Source organism: Motacilla alba, chromosome 5 (assembly GCF_015832195.1).
Source record: "Motacilla alba alba isolate MOTALB_02 chromosome 5, Motacilla_alba_V1.0_pri, whole genome shotgun sequence".
Taxonomy (NCBI): Eukaryota; Metazoa; Chordata; class Aves; order Passeriformes; family Motacillidae; genus Motacilla; species Motacilla alba.
Window position 1 is genome coordinate 29,478,752 of NC_052020.1, and position 24,194 is coordinate 29,502,945.

A 24,194-nucleotide genomic window follows, 5' to 3' on the forward strand; every position below is an offset into this window, starting at 1 on the left:
ATGTTTAAAAAGGTCTCCATACCTTTGCTGGAAGCCCCATCTAGCCCCTGGGAATGCATGGAATCATACCAGATTATTTGATGAGTTAAATCACTGCAGGTCTACTAAAGCCAAAAGCCATGCTAAGCAGTGTTCTGGCCACTTTGATGTATTTGACAAAGTGTTGTGTGGAGAGGTGCACTTCCTTCTCATGTTTTAAGAGAGGAGGCATAATTATATAGGTCAGAATAAAAACTCCTACATTACATTAGACTGAAAGCTTGCCTAGGCCAGTATCCCAACTCCTGATTGGCTGTTCACGTTCCACGAAGGACCATACAAAATAATGCAAGCTGTCCTTCTCTCCATATACACTTTCAGCTTCTGCTCTGAGTAGTTTAGGAAGTTCCTAGGCCAGAACTCCTGTACTACTGATACATTAGTTTTTCTGGCCTGTCTGCAGCATTCTGTTTGTTTTTTTGTCTGGGAAAAAAACCTTCCTTCTGTAAATTTCAAATGCCTAATTTCATTAGGAAGCCCTTAATTTCACTTTTGTCAGAAACAGTGATTAATCATTTCCTATTCATATCTTCTGTGCTAGTCCCAATTATAAATATATAGTGCTTTGGTTATAACTGTGCCCAGCCATCTCCTTTCTGTTCTGTATAGTCCTAAACAGGCCAGGGTGCTCTTGAAATACAACTGAATGTACACTAGGAAGCAACCCTGAAGACAAAGTTTGCATGCCTTAACCATATGTTCTCCTTCCTTGTAGATATGACCAACATTCCTCCCTTTGAATCTCTTTGGAGCTGTGATTCCCTGAAGCCCCAAGCATCACAGGGCTCTTTTGCTGAGAAGATAGAGCAGAAATCTGTGCTCCTTGCACCTGGTTTCAGAGAGGTGTGTCAGACAGGACCTTCCACACATGTCCTCTCTTCAGCAAACATAGTCCTTGCCAATGACACCTTTACTGAGAATGGAGAGGATAAATCTCTGCTTTCCCAGAGCATGCTGAAGCTCATGTCTGACCCATCAAGCTGGAATCTCTCGACAGAGAAAAATATATTTCCAACTGTAAATTCTGAACACGGTTTAGGGTGCTCTGGTCCCATATCACTGGACCCTCCAGCTGAAACCACAAGAATTCTTGAGGCTTTGACCTTCCAATCATCTTTGGAAAGAAACTGTAGCGCTGTGAGCACCTTGCAACAAGTGGGTTTGGATAGTACCCGCTTCTCTGATGATCTGAGCACCAGATTCCATTCCCACCCACTGGACTCTTCCTCAGCAGAAATAATGAGCATGCTTAAGGGACATCTCCAAACTGCTGAGACACCTCTGGTTGTGTCAACATCAGCTGTTTCAGCACATTCCTTCTTTCCAGGGAGGGAGTGCAGCCCTGGGAGTAGCATGACATTTCCAAAAATACGGACACCCAATACACCAAGAGACAGTATCCAGCTAGCCAAGAGACATCACAGCCAACCACAGTCAGGGGCTAATTCTTTCCATCATGTAATGCACTTAGAGACCAGCACTTTCCAGCCCATAACAGACCCTTCAGTCAGTTGTGGGCACGTGGAGGAGACAGACATTGATGATGATGGAGTAATGGAGAAGATGGAGACAGAATATGGCCTGCTGAGAGGACAAGCTGGACCATGTGAGGGAATATACCACTTACCTGCAGAGCAAAGAAAAGCTGTGAGTTCTGAGTCTGGCACACTTGACCCGGGATGTAAACCTCCCACACCACCACTGCACCGATTCCCATCATGGGTAAGAAATGCATGGACAACAGTATGAGAAGTGCTGCTTAACTTTGTGCCCAGTAGTTAGGCTACAACACTTCTTGGTCTCAAGGAATTGTTACCTGTAGTTATCACAGGTTGCATTCCTGAGCCACCAAGTCAGACAGTTCCACATCAATGGGGCATGCTGGTTCCATTGACAATTTTTTTTCTTTTATTTATCTTTATAAGGGGAAAAAGATCTATTGAAAAAAACAGTACATAAGAATTATAGGAATAAAAATGAAAGTCAAAATGTACTGCATTGTGGTTTGTCATTATATCAAAAGTTAATCCTTAGTTCTTTTGTCATTTGTTTAAGATAGAAAATGAATCATAAATGCAGTGGACCAGACCAAATAGCTCCAGAGTGAGAAAAAGCTATGGATACTAGAATAGATACATGGATTAGATCTCATCATTCCTATGTCTTGGTATGCTCCTCTTGTTAGGAAAGTTTTATGAAAACCTTTGGTAAAGTGAATATGCACGTCCTGTTGTTTTTTCTTACAGTTACTTGTGACATCAGATAGATAATGAATTGGTTTTTAGTCCTAGAATCGTTTAGGATGAAAAATGCAGCTTCTTCTCATCCACTGAGCAGGTCATTTGCCATAGAAAGAGATCAGGTTGGTCAAGCAGGACCTGCCTTTCACAAATCCATGCTGTGTGAGCCTGGTCCCCTGGTTGTCCTGCATGTGTTGTGTGATGGTGCTCAGGATGGTCTGCTCCATGAGCTTCCCCAGCACCAAGGTCAGGATGACAGGCCCATAGTTCCCAGGTCCTCCTCTGGCCCTTGTAGATGGTGCCACATTTGCCAGGTTCCCGTCACCTGGGACCTCCCCGGGTGACCAGGGCTGCAGGTAACTGATGGGCAGTGGCTCAGTGAGCTCTTCCAACAGCTCCCTCAGGACCCTTGGGAGGATCCCACCTGACCCTGCAGACCTGTGTGTGTCTAGGTGGCAAAGCAAGTCACTGGGCATTTTCCCTTGGGTTATGGGGGCTTCTATCTGCTCCCCATCCATGTCTTCCAGACCAGGGGGCTAGCTGCTTGGAGAGCAGCTGGTTTTACCATCAGACTGAACAAAGAAGGCATTGAGTACTCTGCCTTTTCCTCATCCTTTCTCACTGTTTCCCATTCATATCCAATAAAGGATGGAGAGTCTATTTTTTTTTCCCTCATGTATTTATGGAAGTATTTTCTTGTCTTTTACTGCAGTAGCCAGGTTGAAGGTCTAGTTGGGTTTTGGTCATCCTAATTTTTTGCCTGTGTAACTTCATATGTTTGTAGCCCTCCTGAGTCACCTGTCCCTTCATGCAAAGATCACAAACTTTGAGTTCAGCCAAAGCTCTCTAATCAGACAGGCTGGTCTTACTCATTGTCTCATCTATCAACACATGGGGATGACCTGCTCCTGCACCTTAAAGATTTCCTTCTTGAAGAATGTTCAGTCTTGCTGGATTCTTTGTCCATCAGGACTGACTCCCAAGGGACTCCCATCAACCAGGTTCTTAAACAGGCCAAACTGACAAACCTGGTGGAAATCAATGTAGTATCAAAAGAGGAAATTCTGTTTTCATTTGCTTTTTTAAAGGCATGGACAAACAAATGATTTATTGAAACTGCAAAGTTAAGCACTCATTGTTAATTCTTATGTCTTATAATTTTTTGGTGTACTTGACTTTGCAATCTTAGGTGCTTTCATGTATATGTATTATGTGTGTGATTTCATAGTGAATTTTGGTTGTATGTTTTAAAAAGCATTTTAAGAGATTTAAAGACATTTCCTAGCTTTGGGGTTTATCCATTTCACACTAGTTGATATCTTAGTCATAACTCTGCATCTAGATACAGAGTTGGGTTCCCCCTCTGGAATTTTTGTCAATTCATGAAGCACTTGGAGATCCTTTGAACTGAAAGTTCTGTATGTTGTTGTAACTGAGACACAGGCTTATTGAGATCATTCCAGGCATTTCTTTCATTTCCTTATTACGGAATGGGCATCTTTTGCAGCTGATGACTCAGTGAATTGTTCTGGTATAGGGCTGTTCTTAATTCATTTTAATGCATTGTTTATAATTTGGAAAAATCCCATCTCTTTTCAAGCTGTGATACAGAAATTTATTGATAGTTGTGTGTAGGTGTTTGAGTGTGTTGATGTCACCTCTGCAGCTGGGAATTTGCACAGTAACACGCTCCCATTAATGGTCATTCATACAACATATGGTGAAATTCAGCTATCTTTGTTAGAGGGCTCTTCCCTCCTGCCCAAAGGTGTGACTGTGGTGTGATTCTGTGACATGGGCATTTATGTTAGTAAGAATTACATTTTTGCCTGATCTCTGTTGTTCGTGGTATTATTGTTCCAGGAGAGCCGAATCTATGCTGTGGCCAAGTCTGGCATGAGGCTGTCTGAAGTGGCCATGGTGAATGATACTTCCAGCTGCTGTAAGTTCTGGTCTAGATCCATCCTTAAAGGGAGTTCATGCTGACAGTGTGGGACCTGAGCTTCTGGCTGTCCACATTTCTTCATTTCCTTGCCTGTTTTCAAAGTAAATTTGACCTCATAGATAGCCTCAATAAAGGAAGGAAGGAGGATTTATCAGATTTTGGGGATGGTTAGTGCGGGAATATTTGTGCCACTACATTCAGGGACATCTTCAGGGATTCCGTTATCTCCTCCATCAGTTTTGCAGCTAGTCTTCTGCATCTTCATGTCTGTGGCCTGTTTTTACTCTTCACCATCATTTTGCCTGTTAGGGCTTTTTTCTGTTTGTACAGGATACACCAGATTGCCATTGTACCATGGGGAGCACAGGGTGGGTAAGGTGTGTTACAGACTAAATGGAGGGAACATTGCAGCTCTCTCTGGGAATTGTAGGGAATTAATAATGCATCTCCTGGCCTTTCTGAAGCCAGACTGTCCAGGATGGTAGTTCTCCATGTGCTTCTACATTAAAACCTCCTCCTTTTCACCAGTTCGTATTATTTGCTCTCTTGCTTTCTCTCTGATTTTCCCCAGTTTCCAATTTCTCGCGTTCAACTTCCGGGCCATTCACCTACCTCATCTACAGAAATGTCACAGTGCCAGTCTACACTACACTGAAGGGGGTAAGGAGTTCTCACTTTTCCTGTAGTGGAACGCATGGTCCAGATCTGCTAGTAATTTGACACAAAACAGGACGGAACTGTGCAGTGAAGGAAAGAAAATTAGAGAATGTCAGGAAGTACTGGACATCAAAAGAACGCAGAAAGAGTAGCAAATGTTAAATATATTTAAGAACACAGAACATTACAATAAGTTTTGGTCCAGGAAGTTGCAGTATGCACTATGAAACCTAGAGGTGACTGTGAGTGTAGCCTAAGTAATGAAATGGAACATAAGGCTTGTGGAAGAGTAGGAGGGTGTAACCAGAGAAGACCCAGACAGATCAGACTAGAGGGTCCAGCTTGGAAGTTCTCAGACTAGAAGGGGAGGAACTGAGGAATCCTGGGGCAGAAGTGGGAAAAGCAGTGTGGAAATGAAGGACCTGGGTTGCTCTGTCTCCTGATTGAAGGGGGATTGTCCTGGAGAAACTCTTCTCTCGCACACTAACTACACAGATCTGTTTTCCAGAAAGCCACGCAGATCAGCAATGTGCCTTTCTTAGATGAGTCTTCAGGCTCTGATGATGACTGTGGCTCCCATGCCAGTTTCAGGACTTCTACTGCTGGATCTGAGAACAGGAAAGCTAGCATGCCAGGCAGCCCTCGGGCTGTGAAGAGAGGTAAAGTGGGAGTATCGCTACTGGCCAGGATGAACTCTGTCATCAGAGCCAAGATGCCCTGAGCAGCATCATCAGTGACAGGCAAATGCTCAGCCAGAGTGTTGCTTACAAGGAGTTCTCCCAGAATGTATGCAGACATCAACGTTAGAAACAGTAGAAATCTGTTCTTGTGGATGATTTTTACTGCTGATAGAGTACCATTCAGGCAATTGCTAAACTAAGATTGTGGGAACGATTGCCCTCCCAAATTAATCACATATCTAGTCCTCCATACTTTTGCTGTGGGTTCTCCTTGGAAGCAAGCTAGTACTGACACGGTACAGAAAATGCTTTTTTGTCTTTGTCACTGACTGGTAATTTCTTGACCAGTAAGTACATCTCACCTATCTTGGAGACCTATCAGGTACTTTGAGTCCTGATTAGGACTACTTTTCTTGCCTGCTGGGAGGGCTAAACTGCTATGGAAGTTGAATGGAATTTTTGTTACCAAAGAGACAACATGAAATACAACTCTATTTTAGAGACAACCAAATTTTGTTTGTTGTCTCTAAAAGAGAGTTGTATTTCATGTAGTCTTAACTTCTTTTGTGATGCATTGGCAGGATGTGCCTGTGTATTGCCATGTACCTGTGGTAAAAGATTTACAGAAAGCAAAGCCCTATTGCTAGTGAAGAAGCCTTTACCTTAGCTGAAATCAGAGGGGGTTGAGGCTTTATAATGGATGTCCCCAGATGAAAACAAGCTGTCTCACCTTTAGATGAAAAGTTTGTTCTTCTTTTTTTTTTTGTATATATTTTTTAATTTGGTTTTATTCAGCAATAAATTTATTTCACTGTCAGCATCCAAAACTCACTTTTTACTACTTGTCTTCCTAGGGAAATAAAAAGAGGCCTCAGAAGTCATGTTAGTGGGATTTGAGTTTCCAAAGTCTGATCTGATTTGTCCTTCTTGAACCAAAAAAAAAGCCTTAATGGTGAATTGCAGAAATGTTTTTGGAGTGTACAATATTCAGTGCATGCTTTTGTCTAGCCATGACTCTCATTCCTTTCTTTTATTTTGAGCAGGTGTATCTGTGTCCTCACTGAGCTCTGAGAGTGACTATGCCATCCCTCCTGATGCCTACTCCCTGGATGGTGACTATTCAGAGCCAGAACACAAGCTACAGCGAACATCTTCCTATTCCACTGATGGTGCAATCTGCTCTGTAAGGCTTGCACTGTAACTGCTGTGTTACACTTGCACAGGGGTGCAAACAGAGCCTTGGCCTTTAAAGAGAATAGTTTAACTACGGGACATTGAGTAATCCCCCTGCAGAGTGAAGCTTTAACAGACTGGGCTACTGGTCCAGCTGATTGGTATCAAAAGACACCATCTGATGCTTCAAAAGAAGGTGCAATTTCTTTATGTGGTTAGGTAAAAGTATAAGCATCAAGGGTGTATGACCTATCTTGATTTCCTGTAGTTGTATTCTACTTTAATGATGGTCTTACACTTTTGGGGCAAAATAAATTTGGAAATTCAGAGGAAGGAAGGAGGAAGGAAAGAAACCTCACAACAGGCAGCATTAAAGTCTGTACTCTTTAATGTAAGAGATCAAACAGACAAGGAACAGGAGTCTAATCATGGCATAGAGACAGCCTTCTTGATCTCAAGGAATCTCACTTTTATTTGGAAAATCAGTGCCTAGCTAGGAAGAGAAATAAGTTTACAGTGCATCAAACAATCAGTGAAATTATCTTTGAGGGCTGCTATTAAACAAAGCAGAAAATCATGGGAGATACAGCAAATGGCTGGGCTTGATTTCAACACACTTTCATTTGTATTTTGGGAGGCGCAAGATGACCTCCTCTCTCCTTTCCCCTGTCCTCCAGGAACCCATGGAGAAATCAGGCTACTTGCTGAAAATGGGCAGCCAGGTAAAGACATGGAAAAGACGATGGTTTGTTCTCAGAAACAGACAAATCATGTACTACAAGTCCCCGGTAAGTCACTGGGACATATTTCCTCCCCTCTAGAGGCACAGAGAAAATTAGTATACTAAAAAACACTTTTGGTTAGACATGTCACTGTTTTGAAAAGCATTACCAACATTAGAATGATTCACTGTATGCATCAAATGAAGAACAAAGTTATTATTAATAAACTTGTCACTTAACAAGTGTCTAGCTGAATCTTGAAAACTTCTGAAGGTGGAAATTCAGCCACTGTCTTGGTACCTATTGTATGTTGTACTGCCTTCCCACTTAGAAAGGGTTTGGTTTGTTGGTGTTTGTTTGGGCTTGCCTTTGTTTTATTAATCATGATGTCTGAACTCCATAAGACAGCATTTACTAGCACTGTTCTTATTATATAGTCTGCTACTATTGAGAAGACTTTTGCAATGGGATCACACAGTCTCATATTTCACCTGGCAGCCTTAGGCTGTCCTTTCCAGCTCATGAATGCAAACTCCAACCTGTACGTGCATATTATGCTGTATTTAAGTAATCTAAGACCCATCTGAGGTTTCCTACTGAAAAAATTGTTTGCCTTTCTTTCCTCAGAGTGATGTTATCCGCAAACCACAAGGGCAGCTGGAGCTGAATTCTTCATGCCAAATTGTCAGGGGTGAAGGGTCCCAAACATTCCAGGTAGGTGTTGCTTTTTTATCCTGCACATAACCATACACTCAGCAGCTGGGTGAGTGAGCACTTAATTCAGACTGAATGGTACTGTGTGTCTCAGTTGATAGGAGCTAACTTTAGCTGGTCTGTTTCCTGGCACAAAACAGGCAGTTGTCTAATTAATAATGAGGAGAGAGCTAAATTGTAACCCAAATACACCCTTTTGAAATGGAAAGAAATTTGCATTTATTTTTGTCCTGTTTTACACCATAATGCTTTCCTTTTTGTGCAGGAGTTAGAGCTTGAAATCTGTGGGGGAAAATGATTCTTACAACAATTAAAACCTAGGATCTTTCTGAGAGACTTTTCTCATAAGATCTCAAGCCTGACTTTACATGCCTGGAGGCATGTAAAGAAACATCTGAATAGTTGATTCCTTTTAGAAATTGACTTCTAAAGTATTAAAAGTTAGCCCATAACTGGGTTCACTTTTAAGTCATTATTGACTTAATTAGAAAGGCAGCATTAAAGTTTCTTTCATACTTTGAAAAGTACATGGCCTAGCTTGTGAGCTGCCTTCGGCCCTTATGGAACTGAAGTTGCTAAGGCCTAATACTATTAGAGTTATAGCATCTTTCCTCTCAATCACAGGGTAATGAAGGCAAAATACAATACAAAGTGAAGGCAGGCAAAACCCCACATTTATGTAGTCACCTTTAAAATTAAAAACTAGCAGCAGCACTGAGAAAATAGAAAGGATGACAGAGAACACAAAGCCACAGCATGAAAGCTTATGAGAATTTGATTCATCTGAGTTTCATTTTTTTCATTTGAGCTTTGAGGATTAGCACCTTTTTTCTTACCCTCAGAAAAATCTCTCCTGAATGACCAAAAAGTCTTTATGGGATAAAGAAACTCAGCAACTAAAGAGAAGATTTTTAGATGTGCAGCTATATACTTTCTCACTCATTTTCCTTCCAGCTTGTGACAGAAAAGAGAACCTACTTCCTGACAGCAGACTCTCCCAACATCCTAGAGGAATGGATTCATGTCCTACAGAGTATCCTGAGAGTACAAGTGAGCGGTCCTGTTGGTGTTCCTCACAGTGATGCTAAACCTACTGTGAAAGGTTGGCTCACTAAGGTAAAATATTTCATACTTTATGTCTAGCTCAGAATTTACATTGTGCCAGCTTCTTGGTTTGCACAGCAAATGTGAGCAACAAATTAGTATTTTACTCTCTGTAAGAGTAGAGAAAGAAGGAAAAGTGTCTGTAGATTTCTGTATTTCAGAGAGAAACATTTATATAAGTGATAAAGGATGGGACAAACAAGGCTACTGAAAGGTACTGACTAGCAATTAGTAAGTAATAACAAAAATCTAGCTTATGTATGCTTTTCTTCAGCAGAATTCACAGCATGTTGCAGTAAAAAAATCAACACAGTTGAGTGTCACATTTACTTGATCTTTAACTTGATATAGGTGATATAGGAGAGTTTAAAAAAATTGCTTGTGAGGTTCAAGGTTAGCACTTAGTTCTGTCATAATAGTCTGTAGGTACATTAGTACAAAGTACAATGGCAGAAAATTCTTATTCTTTATGTCATTTCCATAGATTACTTTGACATTGCAAGTTACTGTGAATATTTTAGTGTAATTATTTTCAGGTTCTAAGATGGCTAAAGACAACCTGCATCTGAAGGTTATTCATCTGCAGTAGGAAACAGCTGTCCAGACTATAGGTTGACTGGTCTTTTCTTGCTGAGATGAACTGATTTGTTTTTATAATCTTTAAAATGTCATCCTTAATATTGTATTTCATTATACAGAAATTATAAGTTATTATGAATGAGCAAAACACTTCACAAAATCTTAGACCCATTCTCATAAGCACCCAATTCCCGTGTTCTTGGGTGGGATGTACTTGCCTGTTGTTGGAAGGGGTGCCCTGTATGTTTTGAGAGGAGCTTATATTAGCATAAAACAAAAAATATATGCAAAGTATTAAGGAAGAGTTGAATTGAAAGTTGAAATCCTAGAAAGTCATTCTGGCAATACTGCTGATAATAAAAGCATGGATGTGTTTGTCCTCCTACAGGTCAAGCATGGTCACTCTAAGCTGGTCTGGTGCGCATTGATTGGAAAAACTTTCTACTACTATCGAAATCATGAAGATAAGGTAATTCCTTTTTCTCCTTTTATTCCTGGACCCTCCTTTCCCATTTCTTTTCAAGTTTTCTTTACTGTTACTGCTTCTGTGTCTCAGGTGTCTTTCTTGGTTGTACTTCTCTTCCAACAGCATCTGTTCCATAAAAAGAATCCATATTTCCCTCCTGATTTTATTTTTTTAAACTTAAATGACAGCAGACTTAAAAGGCAAGTGATTGCTCTTTCTCAGATCACTCTATATCTTGTTCCTCACTTGCTCCATTTAGTGTTGTGTAGCTTTCTGAGTAGACTTTTATACAGCAGCTGATAGATCCCACATTATCGTCATGAAAACAGATAGATAGCATCAACATTCTGGGAAGAGGGAGGTAATCAGTGTAATGTGCCTCCATTTCTGGACACCTTGCCCAATAGTCCATTACTTTGTCTTGGTGATGTCAGACCTTGAGTTTTAGAATATCAAAAAGTAGTGTGACTCATATTTTGGATTAACCTCCGGAGTTAGCACAGCAGATACCTTCTTTTTTGTCTGAGTCTAACTACTTGTGAAATTTTCAAAGTATTTCTTTTCCAGTAGCAAGCAGAAAGTCTGACCAGGGTCAGAAAACAGTGGCTCAAGATACTAAGCAACTGACCCTCAAGTGTAAGGGGAAAAAAGCACTATCTTTCTTTAAAAAGAAAGATAAAAAAATTTTTTAAAATTGTTATTTCATTGTCTCATTCCAACCTGTAGATGCTCTCCCAAGAAAAATAAACTGAGTGATACACTTTGTAAGTACTTTATGAAAGAAGAGATTCTCTAGAAGTGCAAGATTACATTAGCTAAACACTGAATTATTTATTCCTTCCATTTTACAGAACTTCCAGCATTTTTACTTGGCTTTTCTTTCTCAGTGTTCCCGGTCAATACTAGGAGATGAGTTGCATTTTTCTAATGTGCTTCTGCTCCTCATAGTGTCCTTTAGGGCATCTGCCTCTGCGTGAGTCCAAGGTGGAAGAAGTAGACCGTTCCTGTGACTCTGATGAAGATTATGAAACTGCTGGTGGAGGACTTCTCTCATCCCACTGTACACTGGTGATTCACCCACAGGACCAGAGTCCCACATATTTACTTATTCGCACCAAACAGGAGAAGGTATAAAAAACAGTCTTTTTTTGGAGAGCAAGAGTCTTTTGGTAAATGGGCCATACAGGCAATTCAGGGGTCTGAATTGACCCCTCCTGTTCTCATCCTTATGCCTAGAACACCTGGCTGTACCATCTGACTGTTGCAGCTGGTAGCAGTAATGCCACAGTGGGCACGTCATATGAACAACTCATTGGAAAACTATTGGATGCAGAGGGAGACCCTAGTAAGTAAACACCACAAAATCTTCCATGGTAGCAAAGCATAAGGAAGAATAATTTCAATTCCCCCAGTTTAATACAGTCAAAGGTGAGGGAAAGGGATTCTCAGTCGTACATCATATGGCATAGTGTCCTTCTCCTCTTGTTCTCAGACAAATTCATCACATTGTCACATCATTTATCAAAGCCTCTGTAATGTCTGTAACAGTAATTCAAATTAAAAGAAAGAACTGGCGCTTTAATTTTTTTCCTGTCTTTGTTGGTCTTGATTTTCCTTTCCAGGAAATCTTGACCATACAAACATTTGCTCTTTTCTTTACATACACTCAAACACATTTGCCCTCCCATCTGTTTCTCTGTCTGCACATATAAACCTTTACACATACATCCATCCTCATCTTTGATACCTGCTCATGCATTTATGTTTATGCACCATGTTCTCAAATATGTGTTAACATTTGCATTCATACCTAAAACTCTTTTCTTGCACTCTCACATATTCTGAGCCCATACTTGAACCTTGCTTCCTGTTGAATAGTGACTTACACTAACAAAGACCCCCATTGCAGGCAGCTGTCCTGGCACGGTTTGTGTCTCTGGTTTGAACACACACCTGAGCAGGTGTGCTCTGATGTGGCAGGACTGAGGATACCAGTATTTCTTTCTAATGCTGCTGGTGACTCCTTATCTGTGATGGGTTTTGCTGAAATCAGTGAAGTGTCACCAAAGATAATGTGGCCTAGTGCAGTGCTGCTTCCTCCAGTGCTTTGCTGTCTCAGGAAGGCTCCTTGTCAACATGGACACTGTTCTCTCCTGTTTCTGACACTGCATGTTTTTTCCCATCTGCTATCTCAGATTCTCCTCTGTGGAAGCATCCTATGTTGTGCTACAGTAAAGATGGGTTGCACACATCCCTCACTACTCTGCCATCAGAGGCTCTACAGACTGAAGCCCTGAAACTTTTTAAGGTATTTCACGGGACATTGCATGGTTTTCAGTTATTTTGCTATGTTGATGGGGCAGTAACATTGTTTGGTCATGTACAACATTTATTGTCACTGGGTTGCTTCAGACAGGCTTGGTGGTTCTTTTAATTACAAGAGAAGTGTTGGATTTTAAGTGTCATTCATTCTTTGGAGATTTAACTTTTCTTGTGCAGAATCTGGATTAGGAGTAATGCTCCCCACAGACTTTATGCTTCAAAGTTAGCTTTGTCCTTCTGTTTCCTCTCCAATGGTTGGATTGAAGGAAACAGAAACAATTCACTGGCAAACTCAGTTTACTCAGTAAGACCAGTGGTGAAGCCGCTGGAGATGTACTCTCCAAGTATAAGATTGGGAATGAGACTGGACAGTGTGAACAAGGTAAAACAGGCATGGAAGGCAGGAAGCACATTTTCCCCTCAGTTCTTTTGCTGACTTGTAAGTTCCTTAGACCGGGGGAGGTTGAGTAAATTTTCGAGTTGCCACAACTAAGGAAGGAGGAATAGGAATTAAGTATTGACTCTCTTCCCTCTTCTCAAGGTTATTTATTAACGGTCTGTAAATTAATAAATACATCTGGTGAACCTGGCCTGGAAAGTACCAGAGAAAAGTTGCTGTATTTGTGGCATTGACTAACTTCTACTCTTTCACAGTCCTGTCAGCTGTTCATCAACGTTCCCGTGGAGGCATCCTCTATTGATTACCATGTGTCACTTGCCCAGACAGCACTGCAGGTGTGCTTGACACATACCGAGCTGCAGAATGAAATTTACTGTCAGCTTGTTAAACAGACCAGCTGCCGACAACCCCAGAACCACTCCGTCATTCAGGTCAGTTCCTCTTTATTTAATGCCACGCTACAAAAGCTTTCCATTTAATCCCATGGTTTTAATTAGTAGCTATTGGACTGGTTCTCCTAAAATAGTGCTTATGCTAAAGGCATGCTGGGGGAAAGAGAATCTCAGCACTGATCTGCAAAGAAGAGCCTAAGAATATAACTAATTGAAAAATAAATTTTAGTATAAATGTAACTGTTTACCACTTGCAAATAGTCTATTCAGACCATATTCAGAATCAAAGTTCATAGCTTATGTTGTCTTGCTATAACTGTCACATGGTATTCATTTTGTTTTGCATTTTTGATAATCAACAGCATACAAGTCATGAATATTACCATTAAACATGAAATCTGAATCTTGCACTCTAATTGTTGTGTAAATAAAATAAATAAGTTACAGCATGAATGTATATATGCAATTACAATATTCCCAGCTCAAATGAGACATTAAAATCAGGTTGAATAATAATGGATCTAATTTGAAATAAAATTTCCCAGGGCTTTTTTGGTTATGATTTTCTGTTACATGGTATTAATTTAAGTCTTAATTGTTGACTCAGTTGTAGTTACACTAAAATTTTCAGAAGTCAAATGTTCAGAAGTAGCCAATCATATAGAACTCTTCTCAGAGTCCAGATTGAGATACTGAAGAGCAGTCTGACCATTACTGCCTCTGAAACATCTTGAACTACACATACAGAAAGAGTCACTCCAAAAAGCTCTAGTCACTGTCCATCATTTTGGCTGTAGTAGTCTGTGAAAGACAATGGGTAAGAAGCACAGAGCAAGACTGATTTCCAGTTTTGCATTCACAGTGCTGGCAGCTCCTGGCTTTATGTGCTCCTCTATTCTTGCCTCAACATCACTTCCTCTGGTACATCAAACAGCACTTGCAGCGACATGCAGACCCCAGGTAAGGACTGCAACAGCATTTCATTCTGCTCAGCTGACTGCCTCTTGCACCCACTGCAGATAAAGAGGGAAGCAATTCTGGAACACACACTTATAAATATATATTGAGAGGAAGGTCAGAAGGTTCCCAGTAGTAGAAAGCTGTGCCCCTTCAACCATTCACATTAATTTGTCATTTAGATGCAGCTAGTTCACAAATCTGAGTGACCTATACTAGCAAAAGAACTTTTTGTAGATATAACTGGAGCTACGTTGGGAAGTTTTTGCTTACACAGCTACTTTCTTTTATTGACAGAAAGACAGACTGAAGTAATTACTTGGAATGAATTACATGAATTTTAGGTGGTTACATTCAGCTGTCAGGTTAGCTGACAAAGTGACAGAGCAAAAGTGAGGCATAAAACATCTCAGGGAACTGTAAGAAGTTAGGAAAAATGAACAAACCTCAAACATATGCTAGTACTGTTTTATCTTACTTCTTTGGTGTGTAACCATGGTAACAGCAAGAAGTTGTTCTCCATTGTTCGTGCTGTTCTCTTTCTTTGTTTCCATGGTGATCTGGTCTTCAGTGTATCTCACTGTGTCCTTAGCGGGGAGGTCAGAGCTAGAGATGTCTAGTTGTCTGTTGCAAAAATACTCTGTTTTAAGACAAAAGTAAAAGAGTAAAAGTAAAAAATCCTTTCAAACAAATATTCATCCTCAATTAATAAGCCTAAATTTGCCATTGAACTCAAGCTAAAAGTCTCCTGACACTGCAAAGGAAATGTGTACTCCTATCAAGTATTTAATTTTCTTAACTGTTGCTTCACATTTGCTATTTCTTCTCAAAAGCAAAAATACAGGTATTGGGCACTCCACAGTGTTCAGGTTCTCCCTCCATTTACTAAGACAACATGTTAGGGATCTTTTGTCCAGTACTAGGAACCATCTCTTCAAACTTGTGCATTATCAGCTCTCAGACAGGTCCATTCAACTCAATAGTGGAGCTGCTCTGCTGTTGGAGGCTGTTGAATTTCATAAGGATTTGCTGGGCTGTGTGAAACTGATTTATTACATCAGCTTCAAGCTCTACTATGCTGATGGTCTGCCCAAAAGCACCTTTGTGAACAAATATATGCCAAGCAGAAACAAAGAGGAAATTTATTTATATGATCCAGCTATGAAACAGTTATTAGGGCTAGACAAAACCCAGAAATTACATGAAAAAGGGCTTATGTTCACCTGTAGTTTAGCTTAGATTTGGAGCAGTTGCTAAATGGGATTTAGCATGGCTCCTTTTCCCTAGCTCTAGGAATACTTACCTCTCTTTGGAGGGAGTAGACACAGCTATTTCTTGACTAGTTAATTAGATATACTTTCCCTGTTTCGCACAGCAAGCAAGACTCTAGAATGTTTACACTGCATAATGTCTATGGTCTAGATCTAGTCTAGGTATTAAAAAATCTTAATTAGAAGAATTATAGATCTTCATTCTAAGTATTGTTTTTATCACATGAAAGGTGATCTCAGCATACATATCCAGTCTCTAAGAGAGGAGGAACAGTGGGGCAGAGTTCCAAGTGAGAAGTCACAGGGCTCAGGGGCATCTGGAAACCAGACATAGCAGCTTCTTGATGAAGCAAGATTATCTATCTGAATATTGCCCGAGTTCATTACTGGGGAGGTGAGAAATATGTTGCTGCAGTGAAAAGCCAGAATTCCTGACTTCCATATTGCTTGTGGGGATTTAACTGGAGATTTAATCATGTGCTGAGCTCCTGAAGGCATCTTGAGTGGAATTATTTTCCCCTGGAAAGTGATAGCACTGTTACAAATCCATACAAATCCTTCCATTTCAGAACTTAGAGTATATACATTCCTTACATTTTTGTGCAAGGTTGACCATTCCTGCTTGACTTTGGAGACACATCTTTTTGATGCTGTTCAATGGAGCACTCTCTTCAGTAGACAGTAAACTGATCATCTTTGTAACTATCCCTGTCCTGTATTGAACTGTCAACAAATCTAAGCTTGCTTGGAATCTCTGTCACGTCTCTTGGTTGGCAGATAGGGTTAATAGAAACTTACAATTTGTAGAGCCATGTAAATTAATAAACACAGTTTGTAATGCATCAGTCTCACAGGATTATACAACGCAATATTTACCGGGACTTGACACAATAGTAACTAAATTCCATTGGCATGACGGCAAATTTGAGGGTGAATTGATCTTGACTTGACAGATACTACGATGGCAACAGGGTGTAGAAGAGGGTATGTGTCCTAGTCCACATAGAAGCAGAGAATACTCTTGTGTTTCCTAGAAAGTCCGTTGTCTCCCTTAGTTTTACAGATCCTTGGAGCTCAGGTTTGTGTTGTAGATTTTCACTTGAGCTCTTAGTCTGTTGACATGAACAGTGGTTTTGCATAGAGACATATCTTTGCTGGAGCAAAAGCCTGAGGGAGGAATGCGTTGTCATGGCATGGGAATTGAAGAGGACGTGGCACTTTGAGCATGTTTGTGGTTCTCTCCCCCTCTTTTCCTAGGAGTGAGACAGGCAAGTATGCCATCTACTGCCAGAGATCAGTAGACCGCACGGTGCAGGCTGGAGAGCGGGAAGCCAAGCCCTCCCGGATGGAGATCGTGTCCATCCTGCTGAGGAATCCCTACCACCACTCACTCCCCTTCAGCATCCCAGTGCACTTCATGAATGGAACGTACCAGGTGAGCCACCACAGCTGCCTTTCTGCTGGGCACTAGAGGACTGCACCGTAACCTGCCTCCTTCATGTGGGTGGCTGGCACCATGGTATTTATACATATCTCCAGTATACATACTGGGAGATAAACACTGCTTCTCCTCCTTGCTGCTTTACCTGATTGCCCAAGAAAGTGAAAGGAATTCACCCCTAGCTCTACAGATCTTAGGAAGAAAAGGTAGCTGAGAAAAAGGGAGAGATGTTGGAAGTGTCTCAATATACTAGGGAAAGAATGTGATATGAAGGGAGACAATACACAAGTGTTGTCACTGGAGCTGGCAGTTAATCCTGAGATGCTAATCCATATGAAACCACCTTCATTAGTTGTGATACCCATCAATAGTCACAATTATTGTATCCTCAGTTAAGTCCTCTTTCATTGCAGGTTGTAGGTTTTGATGGTTCTTCAACTGTTGATGAATTCATCCAGAGACTGAACCAGGAAACAGGAATGAGGAAGCCATCCCATATGGGATTTTCTCTGTTCACAGATGATCCTTCTGGCAGGAATTTGGAACATTGTTTGCCTGGCAATATGAAGGTATTTATTTTTCTCCTCTGCTACCTTTAGTATACATCTTTGAAGGACTGCTAAATAAATAATAATAAATCTTTCTTAATGAATTAAGATCAAATAAGCTTGCATATTGTCTATCTAGATTCATATTCACAGATGAGATATTAATTCATGCATTTGGGTCACAACAACCCCATGCAGCCCTACAGGCTGAGGGAATAGTGGCTGGAAAGCTGCTCAGAGGAAGAAGAGGAAGAGGGTCTTGGTCAACAGCCATCTGAACTTGATCCAGTGTGCCCAGGAAGGACAACAACATCCTGGCCTGTATCAGTGTGGCCAGCAGAAGCAGGGAAGGGACTGTCTCCCTGTACTCAGCACTGGTTTTAGGCCCCTCACAATAAGAAAGACATTGAGGTGCTGGAGCAGGTCCAGAGAAGGGCAGCAAAGCTGGTGAAGGTCTGGAGAGTAAGTCTGATGAGGAGCAGCTGAAGGAGCTGAGGTACTTTAGCCTGGAGAAAAGGAGGCTCAGGAGGACCTTATTGCTCTCTACAACTGCCTGAAATGAGGCTGTAGCCAGGTGGGAGTCGGTTTCTTCTCCCCAGTAACAAATGACAGGACAAGAGGAAGCAGGACAAGAGTTGCTCCAGGGGAGATTTAGATTGCCTATTAGGCAAAATTACTTTACTGAAAGAGTTTTTCAAGAATTGGAACAGGCTGCCCAGGGAAGTAGTGGAGTCACTGCCCCAGAGGTATTTAAAAGATCAGTAGATGTGTCACATGGGGACATGGTTTAGCGGTAGACTTGGCAGTGCTGGTTTGATGATTAGGCTTGCTGATCTTAAAGGTCTTTTTCAAACTAAATGGTTCTATGATTCTATAATTAGCTAGCCTAATCTTACATAGTTCTTAATAGAAATATCTATTTTTGTAGGTGATAAATTGATCCATTTTTAAAAAGTCTAGCTCAGATTTTAGCACATATTAAAGTTTAATTTGTCTTGACTACAAAATTGAAACATGACTGAGTTAGCCAGCATGATCAGATATCACAACTGACATCAAATGTGACACTCCTAATTGAGACAAAATTATGTTAGGCTATGAATCTTTTGGCATGTCTGTATAAATTCCATCTGTTGGATTATGAAGTATCTCCTTGCTGTCTCCAGATAACTCAGGCTTTCATTCTTGATAAGCATTCATAGGGGAGAAAGATCTACTGAGTATGGCTTCACTTTAAGAAAGAGTGTCGTAGGGGAGAAAGCTCTACTGAGTACGGCTTCACTTAAAAGAAAGAGTGTAGTGCCCTAGATCAAGGGAAAAAGAAAGCAGATAAAGTGTTAGTCCCTGTGACTTTCATAAGGAGATTTTTACCCATGCTGCAGCTGAATGACTGCCTTAACCAAGCAGACTGGCTGCCATGAATGAGACCCATCAGATTTTGGTACAAATCTGTGAGAATAATTTGTAATACAGCATTAATGGAGGAATAGTTGTACTGCAACTTTGAAGAGGTCCTGATAACTCTAGGGAATTTAAACAATCAATTTTGCATAGTGTAAAATTTTACATTAAGCAACAGAGGGAGAAGATACCAATATCTTTGAAATAGATGGTTTGAAAGAAAACTACCAGAGATGGTGCCAAATTATATCATTTGTTTTCATGGCCTGATATAGATCGGGTAATCTGGAGCTTTGCTGGTAATTGGACCATCTGGAGAGATGAGGTATCAGAGTAAACAAAGGAGCTTAAGACAATCAAAGGCATCACTTTGCCTTGGCAAGTAAATAATAACCAGTAAATCTCAGTAGCTTAAGAGAGGTTTAGAGATCTGATTATGTATTTCATGTGGCTTCTTATGTTCACATTCCTTTCGTTGAGATGCCATCAAAAGAGAAGTAGGGGCCTTCATTAGACCACTTGTAAAGAACTAGAATAACCAGGAGGAGCTGAATGGAAGAAAAAAACAAACAAACAAAAACCATGTTATTATGAAAAATATCTGAGTTACAAAGTTGTGACTCAAGGACCAAATGTTCCCAAAATTTGGACATTCACATCCAAGGGTTTGGGATAGCCATGCACAGTCTGCTGCTGTTCAGAGGACATTTGTGCTTTAGTTTGGCCCAAGAGGGCACTTTTGAAGTAAACCTACCAATCATTCCTATTAACCATGCTTTGACTCACAATAAGGAGTAATCTGAGAGCATGAAATTGATTCTTTTTACATGAAACATGAACTGGAAGATGTCATCCAACACAGTAGAGGACTTTCAGGTCACTCAGTCGGACTACTAGTGTGGGCATGGAGACTTAGGAATGGGTGTTTCTCTGTGCAGATCTGTTCCTCCTGAGCTTTGCTACTTGCTAATGTAGGCATAGCCACAAGAACTACTACCAGATCAGAATTCATGTGTGCCCCTGCAGGTTAGAGCTGGAGTTTTCAGTTGGAATGCTTTCATTTTTACATACTGTTCAGAGAAAAAGGATGTTTTTTGTCACTTTGAGCTGTGTTTATGCTGATCCAGTCTGTCTCTTTATCTTCTGTGTTTCACAATATTTTATTCACTAGCTTTCCCCTCAAGCCTTGGCTATATATTTCACCTAAGTTTGTGTCTTCTCTCTCCTTGATATTTTTTAAAGATCTGTGATGTCATTTCTAAATGGGAACAAGCCTTAAAAGAATTGCATCCCGGGAAATATGAAGGTGGCACAAGAATTGTAAAGTTGACCTATAAGAACAGGTACTGTTCTCTGTTGGGTGGCCTTACTACTGCTGTTAATTAAACATTCTAGACTGCATATATCTGTGTAAATGACCAGTAATCTGTAGTATCATTGGTGCCAAAACTATTTTAGCTAAGGTGCAGTTAAATCCTACAGGAGATGCGATGGGTTTTGTCTGTTGCATTTAGAAAAGCATATGGCCTACGGGTAAAACCCAAACCACTTTGCAATAGCAGAATAGACCTAAAAATAGTTCACAACAAGCTGTAGCACAATAAGGCGTCCTTGGCACAATTTCATTTGCCTAGATCCTGAAACACAATAGAAGAATGTGTGTTAGGTGAGAGGAAGAGAGACCTAGAGGAAAAATCACTAGTGAAAACAAGTGCCACAACTTGCAATTAAGTGAACAATCACAAAGATAAAAAAAAGACACAAGAACAATGTTCTAAATCATATGAGCTGTAGAAGAGATATGTAGTAGCAGTGTCCAAACTTCATAAAGGAAGAAATGTCAAAAATTAGATGATGAAAGATGGTAGAGGAGGGAAGTAAAAGACAAAGATCTAAATGAAAAATTGGAACAAGTTAATCACTTATAATACAGGTAGGAATTCTGAATTCCAGTAAATCAAGAGCTGTATGAGAACAAGGAATGAATTCTCTTTGCAGGCGAAACAAAGGCTGCCCCAAAACTGAACAGAGAGTTCAATATTGAACATATGAAGATTTTGTTGACTGTAATGGTGGAAACAAATTTCTGTCAATTTTGTTAGTTGGTATTATAGAGGTGAAAGCAGAAATTATTGCTTTTGACCCAGAAGGTTGTATTTGTTTCAGGAGCGAAACTTGGCAGTATTACTTTGTTGAGCTGGAATGTGCATAGGCTAGACAGCAAGGATGTTTTGATACAGTCTTTCCAAGGCTGGACTGTTCTAACACCAAGGACTCTGATAAGACATTTGTAAGGTCAATATGGTCCTAAGAGTGCAGTTAATCTCAAAGAGACATACAAATAAATAAACGGATCCACTGGAATGAATAGCTCATGTAGTGGAATTGTGGAATTTATAGCCATAGATGCAGCTTGAAATTAATATGTGAATTAGTTGCTGTGGACTGTAAGTATGAGGAATGGTTCTGGGAAGCATTCCTCAAGCTGGTGTCTTCAACCCCAACTAGTAATCTTGCTGTACCATGTTAAAATCAAAGTGTCAATGGAATACAAAACAACAGGATGCTTTGATTTACAAGCATGTTTCCTTGAACAAAGTCTGCTGATTGGGTCTCCTATTTCCTGCTGAAGCAAACTGAGGCATTTTTTAACAAGTCTTCAGTGTAAGTGGTAAAATCCAAGCTGGCAAGTCTACAAGGCTGCCTCAGAGAAGCTTATACATGTAGAGCAGAAGTAGTTCTCTTTTCTGTGATAAGCAGAGAAGGTCATAATTTAAATATTTCCTATCTGTGCTTGATTGGGATGAATGGACACTGATTTATCTGTGTTTAATAGGGGTTCACTATCTAGAAGTGTCTGGCTTACTGAATTCAAATAGCTTACTAAGCCAGAATGCATGTTTTGAGCTTCCTTGCTCAAATCTTGTTCGTAAGGGAAGCACCTCTGCTTCCAAATCTGTCCCCCTCAGTGAAAAAGTACCCCCTCAATTAAAAAAAAACAAAAAACAAAACCAAACCACATTTTTATTTTGCCTCACTTTGATTTAAGTTCGCAGCTGTACTTTCTCTTCACAGTATCTTTTTACCTTCACAATCCTCCCTACTTTTTAGACTGTATTTTCGGAGCCAGGCCAAAGGTGAGACAGACCGTGAGCGGTTGCTACTGGCCTTCCAAGTGAGCAATGAAATAGCCAATGGAAGGTTTCCTGTTAATAAGGAATTAGCTCTGGAAATGGTGGCTCTAATGGCTCAGGTGAGTATGGCAGAAATCCTCTCTTTTGTCCTCCTTCATCTGTACACTGTGTTTGACTAAGCAGCTCTCTTTTACATCAAAAGCACATCAAACATACAGTGTGATGTGTCAAACAAACACATTGTCAGATGTACCATGACAGATACATTATAGTAGCATACCTATGTTAGAACACCTTTTGCTGTCGGGAAATTTGCTCTAGCTGTGCCTCTCCTTTCCTTCTCAAGAAAAATATTGGAAAAAACAGAGTGAGGCTGAACTATCACTGGACCTGCTCCAATTAGTACCTTAGTAGAGATACGGCAATAGTACCACCACTAGAATTCTATTAATAGTAAAAAATTCCCCTCTTGCACTGCTAATACCCTCTTACTCAGGAAGAGCATCTCCTAATATCCTCCACTAGGTCTCCAGGATTGCATTTAGTATTTTACCATATAAAACACACATTGTGGGTTGTGGGCATGATAAGCAGTATAATAGTTTTTTATTGACCTGAAACTGAGTGTTGTATTTGTTAAAGCAGTGTAAACTGAGGTAAAAAAGCAGGGGATGTGGTCCAAACTATTTACAAATATGCTGTTCTTTTAATTGGCCAATGGAAACTAAATCCCCAAAGACTGGAAGTTTATACGGATGTGTCTCCTCACAACACATAGCTGGCTGAGATCATGTTTCACTCTCTTAGATCAGTAGATAATTCCTTGGGCAGCCATGTCTTCAGTGGTCGCTCTTTTGTATACATTTTGCTATGGTTAATGCTGTAGACAACAGTCCCCAGCTGTGTCTTTTTGCATGACTAATAAACACAGTAGTTATCAGTATGGGAATTCATGGAATGTTCTACTGCATTAAAAACCTCATAGTTCTGTTGAACTATAAACTATAATGTTGTCTTAGGTGGAATATGGGGATTTGGATCGACCAGGATCTTCAAGTCCTGGGGGACCATCACAATTGAAAATGCAGCATCTTCTCCACCAGGTTTTAGATAAATTCTACCCCAAACACTACAAGCAAAACATCACTCCTGAACAACTCAGGTAAGCTGTTGCTTCTTCAATACTTCACACTGAAATCAGCTTTTACTTGCCAAATTGCCTTTACATTTAAGAAGTTTCAAGGTGCCCTGCCAAGATTATTTGATGTAGAAATGCAAACAAAACAAAAGTGTCAGGAGAAGGCTCCCTTAAAAGAAAAAGCAATGTAAAAGAGACAAATCACCAACTAGTTTTGCCATAGACAAGAAGTTTGGGCCTTTCACTTTCAGATTAGGCATCTCAGTTTCAAAAAACTAACCCAAGCCTGAGATGAATTCTGAGTTTTATGTCTTACACTTCCCCAAGTGTCAATTGAATCCAGTTGCCTAACATTTTCAATAAGCCATAAAGCCAGCTTATATGGGTTGCTTTAGGCCATGCAGTAATTCTGGTAGGACGTATTTTGGCAGGGTTTTTTGATGTTCTGACTTAGAAATTCTCACACACAATGCAGACAGCTCAAGTACAAAATTCAGATGTTGCCACAGATCTCAGATCTATCTGATTTAAAGTGAGAGTAATGGTCTTCCTACAGATCCTAAGCTACTTAGGGATGCAGTGGTGGAAGTAACACAGTTACCTCCTTCTGGAAGCAAATTCCATCTGCATGTTGCAAGGTAGCTGCCAAGCCATCCCTAGTGAGCCAAATCAAGAGCAAGTTAATACATATTGCCACTCCTTATAGAGCATACTACAGGCAAGGTATGAGGAAGGTGAGAAAATATGTGGAAGTAGAGAAAAGCTAAAATACTTTAAGGTTTTAGAACTGATAGTCTAATCGCCTCGTCTGTAAGTGCTGTGTAGAATATTTTTGGAGTAAAGAGGTATGTGCATTTATTAAGTGTTCTAA

General features: G+C 40.3%; 1 protein-coding gene across 6 annotated transcripts in view; it reads left to right on the forward strand.

Moving 5' to 3' along the window:
- PLEKHH1 (pleckstrin homology, MyTH4 and FERM domain containing H1) overlaps window positions 1–24,194 on the forward strand; it is a 54,289-nt gene that overhangs the window by 24,528 nt on the left and 5,567 nt on the right. For all 6 annotated transcript variants that reach the window (XM_038139306.1, XM_038139307.1, XM_038139309.1 and 3 more), the window contains 19 exons: window positions 755–1,761; window positions 4,143–4,221; window positions 4,796–4,884; window positions 5,390–5,540; window positions 6,605–6,744; window positions 7,412–7,522; window positions 8,084–8,170; window positions 9,125–9,286; window positions 10,242–10,322; window positions 11,268–11,447; window positions 11,556–11,664; window positions 12,515–12,627; window positions 13,296–13,472; window positions 14,296–14,393; window positions 16,919–17,096; window positions 17,516–17,671; window positions 20,294–20,394; window positions 22,163–22,304; window positions 23,205–23,347. In XM_038139306.1, coding sequence (XP_037995234.1) covers window positions 755–1,761; window positions 4,143–4,221; window positions 4,796–4,884; window positions 5,390–5,540; window positions 6,605–6,744; window positions 7,412–7,522; window positions 8,084–8,170; window positions 9,125–9,286; window positions 10,242–10,322; window positions 11,268–11,447; window positions 11,556–11,664; window positions 12,515–12,627; window positions 13,296–13,472; window positions 14,296–14,393; window positions 16,919–17,096; window positions 17,516–17,671; window positions 20,294–20,394; window positions 22,163–22,304; window positions 23,205–23,347 — 3,304 coding nt within the window. The remainder of the gene's footprint in view (window positions 1–754; window positions 1,762–4,142; window positions 4,222–4,795; window positions 4,885–5,389; window positions 5,541–6,604; window positions 6,745–7,411; window positions 7,523–8,083; window positions 8,171–9,124; window positions 9,287–10,241; window positions 10,323–11,267; window positions 11,448–11,555; window positions 11,665–12,514; window positions 12,628–13,295; window positions 13,473–14,295; window positions 14,394–16,918; window positions 17,097–17,515; window positions 17,672–20,293; window positions 20,395–22,162; window positions 22,305–23,204; window positions 23,348–24,194) is intronic.